We start from the raw sequence: 10,469 nt of genomic DNA on the forward strand, positions 1-10,469 counted from the left end.
TAAACTAATCTTGTAGTATTGCTCTTCATTAGCATACATGACATACTTGCCTGCTATCTAAGTATCTTATTCCCAATATATTATGACAATGCTTTCTTGGTTTATATTTTATATATATATATATTTGATGCCCATTAAATCATCATTTCCTCATTATTAATGGTATAAAATGTGGCAGGCCCCCCCCCCCCCCCCCCTTTTTTTATTTTCTCTTTAATATACTAACCTCTATTCTTTTTGTCGTTGCACGTGAAACATGTCCGGGTCCTTATGGACCCTATCCTTGCATTTTTTCTTTGGGCCATGGAGGTCCAATTCTATTTTATCCGAGTCAGTCTGCCATAAAAATCGACGAACAGGCTCTGAAGTTGAAAATATGAGGTAGATCGGAAGATTGAAAAGATTGGGCCAAAGGCATAATCTTTATAAAAGATTGTATTTTGTTATTTTGGGCCTAAGCCCTTGTCCTTTTAATCTCTATTATTGTGTTAGTTTAAGACAGGTGGAAGAATTGGGTCTAGGTCCAAAAAATAGAAAATACTTCTATTATGGTAGAATAGGACAGGAACAAACGACTTAAATGGGCCCAAATACTGGCCAAGCGGACAAGAAAACCAGGTTTGGGCCCAAATCTCTTACCTCTTAATTTTTATTATGTTTATTTACTCGTTAATATTTGTCATTAATCTTAGGATCAACAATTCAAATCCCCGAAAGACATTCATTTCGCTTTAATTTTTTTTTTATCTAAACCAGTCATCTCTTAACAAGACTTAAACAAATAATTTTGTAAGATAACTCACTTAGATAATATTTAAATTTTCCCCCTTTTCCCCTTTAAAATAGTTCTAATTATAAAATAGTTCAATTTTGCAAGTCAAACCAAGTTAAAATTATTTTAGCCAAATAATTAGTCGCCGAATAACCGCGTATTAGCGGGCATTTCGGGTGCATTTAAACCCTTCTCGAAATGCTAATAAGAACCCTAAACCCCCTTAAATATTTTTCAATTGATTTCCTGTTTTAATCTTTTGAAAAAATTGGGTTTCTTAATTTTCCTTAAAATATTAAGTGGCGACTCTTAAAACCAGTTCAATAATATTTTTTAAAGAAAACAGAATGACGACTCTGCTAGAGATTTAGTTAAGTTCTAACTATAAGATTTGACTTGTTTGACTAATTGTATTAATTGCTAAATTGTTTATCTGCTCTCAACGTGTTTAATTTGTTATAACTGTCATTGCATTCATGGCATCTTCCAAGGCGTGTTGGGCCCATTAGAAGCTCACCTTGTGTCTATTTGGCCCATTTGCCAATAAAAAGACAATCATACTTATGTGTCTTAATTGAAGAATATATGTGTCATTTTTAAACAAATCAATTATCAAGTGGGGGTGGAGGTTAACTTACATTTGTTTGTTTTTCTTGTAGGATGAATTCGACATTTGAGCAGTTGAGAACCCAAATGGTGACTATACCTGATCGTTACCTCCAAGTTTGGTGGAAATTCATGAACAAGGAATATAAGAAGAAAGTTCAAAGACACATAGGTCATCTCCCGTCATTAATGGAAATGGTGGCTTACCCCGACTTAATTGGAACGATGGTGAAATTTTGGGACAACGACAACTTTGTATTTCGATTTGGGGAAATAGAGTTGACCCCGACTATAGATGAAGTTCTGCAAGTTACGAGAATGTTGGAGTGTGCAACAAAAGGAAACGCCAACCCGATACTGATCTTCTCTTTCCAAAAGTATGAGATTTTGCTGAAATCAAAGAAAAATTGTCACTTGTCAAAGCTGAATGGATGGACAGGCTGCCTGGGTCAAATATTTCACTTCGAAAGTTGTATTATCGGTTTGGATGCGCAAGAGCTTACGAGAAGTTGAAAGAAGAGTTTGTTCCTGAACAAAAATGAAAGGAAACACGCCCCTTCGCTTTTGCGATATGTCTACTTAGGACAATGGTGTTTCCCCAAGGACCAAACTACACCATCCATCCAAGTGTAGTAATGGTTACTCATGCTAGTTTTTATGGAGTAGGCTAGGGTCCGCAAAAAAGTATTATAATTTGGCTCCTATAATCATTGCCGACATTTACAGGGCATTGGATAGATGTAAAAGCGGCACACGTTTCTTTCAAGCATTCAATCTGATACTTCAATGGTGGATGATGAGACACTTGATCAAAACTCATGATCCAACAGAACCAGATCCCTTGGAAAGACCAAATAGACTCGAAAGTCATAATTGATGGGTGCAACGTAATCATTTCAACAGGACTGGAGGCCAAGAGTTTTGGTACCTGAGACTTCAGGGTTTGAGAGAGGAAAATGTGCAGTGGTCGATTCAATGCTTGGTAATAACAAAACAAATTGTGATCCGAAGTGGAAAGACCCCCTACTTGATATTTGTTAGGTTAAGAGGAACTCGGTCATATGCCCCTTCTCGAGTACTTAGACAGCTAGGAGGGAAATAAGAGCTTCCTCAGATCGAAGACATGACAAGATTTGTGACGGATCATGAAAATGGCGAAGTCAGTTTTACTAAAAAGATGCTTCAATTATGAAAGACTCGAAGGGTATTGGGTGAGCCGGTGCCAAATAGGTTTCATCCGAAATGTTCTAAGGATTACAAATAATGGTTAAAGAAGAGTCTCGCTGGAACTATCGAACCTGGTCCAAACGTTCCCCATATTATTGCAGATGTTGGAGCCCAGCATCAAATTCGACTTCATCAACTCCAATAGAAGTTTGATAGGAATAAGTTAGAGCATCAATGTCGACACTCAGAAGACGCCAAAGTCATAGCTCAGTTGAAGCAAGAGCTACAAAAATCCAGGCAATGTACGTCAGAATTAGATGATAGTATGGAGTAGCAGATTCAGTCGATCGAGAGGTTCAGACATCAAGAAGGGGCTCGGTTGGCAAAAGATCACCTATGGACGAACATATATGCTATGTGGGAAGAGGCCAGCATCGCCAAGAGGACCAAACTTGGAGAAGGATCAGAACATATATGCTATCATCCCTTGCGTGGGATTGCTTTATTTGTACTTTGTTTAGTAATTTACTTTCCGAACTCATTTCCCAAATTTTATGTTTGTCAAACATTTTTGAATGCTATTAATGAAATATCTTGGGGGCAATGAATTGGATTAAAAGACATATACATTCTTCAATTCGCTAGGCCTACCCTTGGCACAAAAGGGTCATGTGCATGTTTAGGACGCGGTGTTTGTCTATTTTCTTGTATGTTTTAACTGTTTATGTGATGCGTTGCTTTGAACAAGGACATTTTAGCCCACACCTTGTCAAAATTTTCTGAAAATAAATAAATAAATAAATAAAAATCTCTACGATACTGAATACAAGTCACTACCGTAAAATGTCTGACCAAATTTCTTGAGTCTTGAGTTTCTCACCTAAAAAATAAAATCCCACTACCCAAGTCCTAAAACACTATCCTATTATCTCAGGAAAGGTAAAATTGTTGTAAAGATGGAAAAAAGCAAGGGTATCGACGTAGAGCTAACTGAGGAAGATTTAAGGATGAAATTGCAGCGGCTCAGGCGAGAGATCCAAGAAACCAGAGAAAGGAGAATAGAAGTAGAGTTTGCCACCGCGGTCGCACAAGCAGCAAATACGGCACTAGATGCGAAATTGGCAGCAAAAAGGACGAAATGTGATGTTATAAGTAAAAGGACAGTTGTTATGCGGAAGGAACGTGACGTCTTCAAGAATGACATAACTATGAGACTTCAGAAGATACGCGGAAAATGCTCTTTCTTCAATCAAGAAGCAAATAGTGGTCCCGAAGACACTCACCCTGGAGCCATTGAAGAAGATACCGATAAGGAAATCATTTATATGCCTCCCTTCCTAGGACGTTTGAAAGGAGGAGACAAAAAGATCACTCTCCCAGCTTATGAGCGGACACATAGCGTGGGGGAAAGAGTCGTGCCGTGTGCTCTCATTTACGAGCGCCTTAAGGTGTCAGGTATGCTGAAGCCTCTCGAAGGAACCAATTTTGGGTTTGGGCATGAAAGCTCTCAAAAGACATGTGCCTACCACCCCAACCAAAGAGGACACACTGTAGAGGAATGTGTAGAGCTTAAGGAAGCAATCCACAACCTGATCAACGTTGGGGAGATCCCGTATATGTGGGGTGGGAACATCGTCCTTACCTGTGACCAACAGGAGCCTAGTATGCGGGTCACTGAGCACACTTTGTTTTATTGTCACTACTAGGGCTGGGCGTTCGGTCGGTTCGGTTTGATTTTTAAATTTTGGTTCGATTTTTCGGTTTTCGGTTTGGCCAAATGTGAAACCAAACCAAATTGAAATAAATTCGGTTTGGTTCGGTTATTATAATTTCGGTTTGGTTTATTTCGGTTTGGTTTTCGGTTTAACCAAATTTAATTAACAGTGGCTTGTGCCATATGGATAATTTTAGTAAATTGAACAAAAAGGCTTCAGAAATGCAGGAAATGAAAAAAAAAAAAGGCTTCAGAACAAGTACAGACTTCAGAAGTGCAGGTATTTAATATTGTCATATACTTTTGCAAATTCTCATCTCTGTAGGAACTCAACAAGTGCATATTTTCATCTCTTGTGAGCAGTAACTCACAAGTTTGTCACAAACTCACAGCTCATAACTTTTGTGAGCACAACAAGTGCATATTCTCATCTATTTACAAGCAGGTCATAAGTGACAAGTCACAAGCCTTTTACTTTCACAACTCATAGAAAAGCAGAAATGGAAAGCAGTTTGACCAATGTTGCTGCAGCCTGCAAGCATTTGTTGCCAAGGAGCAGACAAATTTCAACAAACATTTAACTTGCAACTTACAATATCATTGACTAAAATAATCAAACAAAACTGATAATTCTTGTCCAAGCAGTCCAGCAGGCAGCAGCATTAACAAACTAGTCGAGAATAAGAATAAAGACTACCAAGAGTCAAGACAACAACACCAGAAAATTCAACAAACTTGTGCCCAACCCTAAAATATAGTTAGTTACAAACTAAAGTCCAGTTGCCAATAGGCAGCATTGCTATTTGCAGCAACCAAAAGATTTAGAAAACCAACAAAACATTGTTGTGCAACCTCCAGTGCAACAACTCCCAAGTTCCAAGTTCCAACATATAGCAACCAAGAAAATAACAAAACAGTGATGTGCCTGCGAGAAAATAGAACTCTTTAGACAAATTATCTACATTTCATAATAAAATATATAAAACTATCAAACAAGTTGTGTAAATAAGTTATTTACTTACCCATTACCACGCTTCACTAGTTGATAGTTGAACTTACAAGTTGCAACTATATATCAATAATACTAGATTCAGTCCCACTACATGCAAGATCTAAAAAAATATGAAAAAATTTGTTAGTTGTTAATAAACACTAGTAAGAAAATTATTTTCAAGACAATTAATACAAATACCAAATTCTTACCAAGTTCAAGTTGCTCAAGATACTCTAAATCTTCCTCAATATTGATTGGAAAAGGCTCACTTCTAAGCTAATCTTGAACACAAATAAAAGATTGCACAAGTTTAGGAGTTAATGAACTCCTAAAGGGATCAAGAACACGACCTCCTGTGCTGAATGCACATTCTGATGCGACACTTGAAATGGGAATGGCTAACACATCACGAACCATCTCCACAAGAATAGGAAATCTCGGCTCATTAAATTTCCATCACATTATTATATCAAATTCATCACTATCAGGCTCAATATCTTCAGTAATATATCTTTCCAATTCTGACTTACTACCTAAACTTCCACTAACTTCTTTATGCTTCTCAAATTGTTGTTTCGTTCTCATTCTTCCTCTATTTACAAAGTTGTCACAACCACTCACACTAGATATACTTGATGAGTTGTTAGATGAAGTGGGTGAAGATGGTACATGTGAAGAGCTTTTTGAGGATTTCTTAACATAATAATCAAACAAGTTTTCCATGTATTTTTTCACTTCTGAACATAGCTTGTCCCCTACTTCTTTTCCAAACATATCCACAATTGCAAATGGAACATAATCAAGCTTGTTACGGGGATTCAACACGGATGAAATAAAGATCATCTTGTTCATTTTATGTGGTTCACCCCAATACTTTTTGAACTTTTCATTCATACTTTTTGCCATTTCTTTCAAATTACCATCTTCATTTTCCATCATCTCTTTCAAAATAAGATTAAGTTCAGCAATTTCAACAAAATGTGTATTGCTAGTGACATAATTAGAACCAGAGACCTTCACAGTAAGTACATAAAAAGTTTCAAGAAATTTCACCATAGACCTCACATTTTTCCAGTCAGCACTTGTAAGTGTAAGAATATTTGCATTAGTTCCATCTTCATCACTAGTTCTATCTTCATCTTCAGAAGAAACAGAACCAAAGGTACGAAGATGATTCAAGTATCCAATATCATAAAAACTATATCTTTCAAATGCAAGCTCAAAATGTTGTGCTACATCAAGCATCAAATATGTAGAGTTCCACCTAGTAGGAACATCTAAACACAATGATTTCTTACAAGCTATCAATTGAGATTCACAACATTCTTTGAACTTTCTAAGTCTTGCGGGAGATTGTTTAATGTACTTCATGGCTTGTCTCACTAGCTTGATAGACTTACCAATTTCCTTCAACCCATCTTGCACAATAAGATTAAGGATATGTGCCATACACCTCACATGAAGATGGTCACCATCCATAATGTTAGTTCCCCAATTACTCAATTGTTTAGACATTTCTTTCACATTAACATCATTAGAACTAGCATTATCAACTGTAATAGTAAACACATTATCCAAACCCCATTCAAGCTAACAATTAGTAATGCAAGCTGCCATATCCCCGCCCTTATGACTAGAAATAGGACAAAAAATTATTATTCTTTTATGCAAAGTCCAATTTCTATCTATAAAGTGGGCTGTCAAACACATGTAGTTGATTTTTTGTATAGAGGTCCAAGTATCTGTCGTAAGACAAACTCTTGGACGTGCTTCTTTGAAAACCTTCTTCAAAAGTTGTTTTTCTTCAAGGTATAGTTCATAACAATCTCTTGTCACGGTTCTACGAGAAGGAATATGAAATTGTGGCACTGTAACTCTCATGAAGTTTTTAAAACCCTCTTTCTCAACAAAACTAAATGGTAGCTCGTCAACAATTATCATTTTGGCTAAAGCTCTCCTACTTTGTGCTTGGTCAAATTTCCAAGTGCTAATCACCCCTTCCTTTGCTCCCGTTGAAGATGGTAGAAAATTAATTAGCTTTTGACCTTTATCTACGGTGTCACGAGGAAATTTAAGACATATTCTCATATGATTATTCATTGCCAACGTACCATTAGTCGATGTAGAAGCTGCATAAGGTTTCTCACAATACTTGCATTTGGCTTTCTTAGCTCCACTTTTATCAGTGAACTTGTCAAAATGCTTCCAACAAGTAGCTCTAGGTTCCATGCTTTTTCTTTTATTTGAAGTATCAACATCAACTTCAACCTCATTGGGAGATGAGGTGTTAGGTATGCTGTCATTTGAACCTCCACTTTCACTTATCCTACTTCCAATTTGTGTCATCTGTAAAAAAGTGAAAAAAAAAAACAACAATCAGAAAGACGCAGTACATTACAGTTCACAAATCACACAAATAATCACAAAGTTGCATACTTGCATTCAATGATTAAACTCACGCAGTTCAGTTGCGGTTCAGAACTCATAAGAACAATAATCACGCAGTATATTACAGACTTACAGTTCACTAACCGACTCACTGATCAGTCCCTAACTAATAGACACTATTGAAACACAGCTTATATTCTGAAGATTCCATAGTACAATTGGATATTTTAGCATAGACTGCATATGTAAAAGTACAAGTAACTAATAAATAAAAGAACTCCACATAGCAGGAAAATGGAACATTAAAGAAAGCTCTAAAAGTGCTGTTCAAGTCAAAGTGAAGTATTCAGGGATAAGAGTTCCTAAATCCTAATATATAGGATATTGACCTGGGAAAAGTATCCTTGGTAGCAGACCTGTGCAATGGTGTTAAATCAACCCCAAAGTAGTTTTGCTGCTGCCAAAAGGAAGCTTGGACCGCAAGGAATAAAAATAGTATTAAGATATTAACTCGCAATCGAAAAAAATAATGTAAACAATGGTCACTGGTCAGTAAATCATATCAGCGAAAAAGAAGAGATAAAGTGTATAAAAGCAAAAGAAAGCCAAAGTCCAAACTATCAGACATTTGTAGAAGTTACTGGTAAATGCTAATGGTAAATAGATGCTGATTTTGGACAGTGAGATCTTTTGTCAATAAGCTTTGCCTGAATAATTGATTCTTGTTAAAAAGAAAACATGAAGATCTAATAGACATCCACGGTGACTGTGACGCTTGAATAACAAAAATTCTATTCGTCATACTGATTTTAGATGGCATTCAATTTGTTTCTCTTGTTCTCCTACAGTCCTACTGTGTACCCAACCACATAAGTCCATTAGAAATTGAGGTCTTATTCATTTAAGAGCTAAAGATGAACAAAATATCAGTGCTTTTCATGGGCAAAATGCAAAAAGAATTGTTATAGTTACAAGTTACAAGTTACAAGTACACTGTACACCCTTCAACACTAACTACTCAAGTACTCATCTTGTATTTGAAATTGAATATAACATAATAAAGATTTCTAGATGAAGTTAAGACTTAAGCCGCGATTAGCAGTGGCCAATGAGCAGTGAGCACTGACCTTTGACTATTGAGTCACGACTCACGAGCACTGAGCAGACAACAGTTGCGAGCAATCAACGTCAGCGAGGAGCCAGGAGCAGCGGCAGGCTTGAGACGACGAGCTGAGAGATGAGAGATAAGAGATGAGAGTTAAGAGACGAGCTCGGAGCCGCGGCGTAACTGAGAGTCTGAGAAGAGAGTTGAAGCTTATGGACTACGGTGTTCTCAGATTAGGGATTTCTAATTCAAATTGGAATTTGGGCCTGGGCATGGTGATGGGCTATTGGGCTGAGAGTTGTATTTTTATTAAAGGAATGGGCTGAGATTTAATGAAGGGGTAAAGACTAAAGAATATATATATATCTAATTTCGGTTTTTTCGGTTAACCGATTTTTTAAGCTAAAAAACCAAAAACCGAACCGAAAAACTGAAATATTGAAAATCAAAACCGAAACCGACCGAAATAACCGAAAAACCGAAATCGAAACCGAAACCAAAATTTAAAAAAAATCGGTTCGGTCGGTTTTTTTGGTTTTAACCATATTATGCCCAGCCCTAGTCACTACATCACGCCTTTCAAGAAAACGTTGCTGGATATCTACAGTCTGTTACTTCAAAAAGGAGTCTTGGCCTCTATCAGAAAGGATGCGAAACAATCGATCCCCGTTGGAATTAAGATTTGGAAACCCTGTCCGTATCATGATGCCATAGATCACAACATTGGAAGATGCCTCAGGTTTCGCTATGACGTGGAATCCCTCGTCAACATGGGAAAGATTCAAGTTGAGTTTGTCTCCCGTGGCTAATACGGCAGTCAGAAGAAGAAGCTTCAGTGATGACACCATCTATCTTTTAGGAGCTTTATTGTCTATTTTTCACTTTCCTTGTATTCACTAGAAATGAATGAATGAAAATAAAAATATCCTTTGTATTCGAACTACGTAGGGCCTGAATTCTCCTTGGGAGATACATAGACAGTCTTTCAAGGCCCGACCCCTATCTTTTCAAATTTTCTTTTCCCTCTCTTTCATTCTACAAAGAAACATTGAGTTCAGATCGACAGATGCCAGAAGATGCAGCAAGAAGACCTTAGCTCAATGCAATTTAGCCTTTCTAAGTCACTAGCCCCCAAAATAAAACGAGCAAATTGCTGCTTGTTGAAAAAATCAGTCCCCATTACTCGTGGGTTAACGTGTCCTCAAACAAAGCAACTTTTATGTGTTTATCTGCTTTTTATGTGATATCTTGCATTATTCATCCAGAACTAATACTGACAGATTTGCCTTTGAGTTGTTTTTCTCTACATGTAGTTAGAACTGATATGTGTTGATACATTGGCCGATCATCCTTATTTCACTAGATCTAAAGGTCTTACAGATTCCTTCCATAGTCAAAGTTCACAAAAGGGAAAAGCTGCAACGGGTGATAACAATGAAGAAACCAGCCTTACTAATGTCGTGGTGGCTCAGCCCGCCCTTGCTGATCAGAATGAACTGATCTTATAGTTGATGCAACAAATTGCTGAGATGAGGGTTGAGATGCAGAGAAAACAAGATTTTCATCTTCCGATTTTTGCTGCCAACACTCAACCAGACAGAAGACCTCCGACTCAAATTCCCCCTCCTAACGTGGAACAAGCTCAAAACCTGCCGTCAAGTCCTGCTCGTAATCCCTCTATCATTGACCTTACCACCCAAAACCCCCATTACGCCTCAACCTC

General features: G+C 37.3%; 1 protein-coding gene across 1 annotated transcript; it reads right to left on the reverse strand.

Moving 5' to 3' along the window:
• Nucleotides 1-5,709: 5,709 nt before the first annotated feature.
• On the reverse strand, nucleotides 5,710-9,594 carry LOC125873549 (zinc finger BED domain-containing protein RICESLEEPER 2-like). Its single transcript, XM_049554458.1, has 5 exons — nucleotides 9,362-9,594; nucleotides 8,794-8,871; nucleotides 7,713-7,734; nucleotides 7,012-7,599; nucleotides 5,710-6,843 (listed from the first exon to the last, which is right to left on the reverse strand). Exons 1-5 carry the CDS (start codon nucleotides 9,592-9,594, stop codon nucleotides 5,710-5,712), a joined length of 2,055 nt encoding a protein of 684 aa, XP_049410415.1.
• Between the last annotated feature and the right edge of the window lie 875 nt (nucleotides 9,595-10,469).

Source organism: Solanum stenotomum, chromosome 8 (genome assembly GCF_019186545.1).
Source record: "Solanum stenotomum isolate F172 chromosome 8, ASM1918654v1, whole genome shotgun sequence".
Classification (NCBI taxonomy): domain Eukaryota; kingdom Viridiplantae; phylum Streptophyta; class Magnoliopsida; order Solanales; family Solanaceae; genus Solanum; species Solanum stenotomum.

Excerpts from the sequence above, each read along its gene's own strand:
- LOC125873549 (XM_049554458.1), bottom strand. The coding sequence starts at position 9,594 with ATGGTGTCATCACTGAAGCTTCTTCTTCTGACTGCCGTATTAGCCACG. Across the intron at positions 8,872-9,361 it reads GGCCAAGACTCCTTTTTGAA|CTCGTCGTCTCAAGCCTGCC; the intron begins GTAACAGACTGT and ends CTCATCTCTCAG. Across the intron at positions 6,844-7,011 it reads TCAAAGAAGCACGTCCAAGA|CTTGAATGGGGTTTGGATAA; the intron begins GTTTGTCTTACG and ends ACTAATTGTTAG.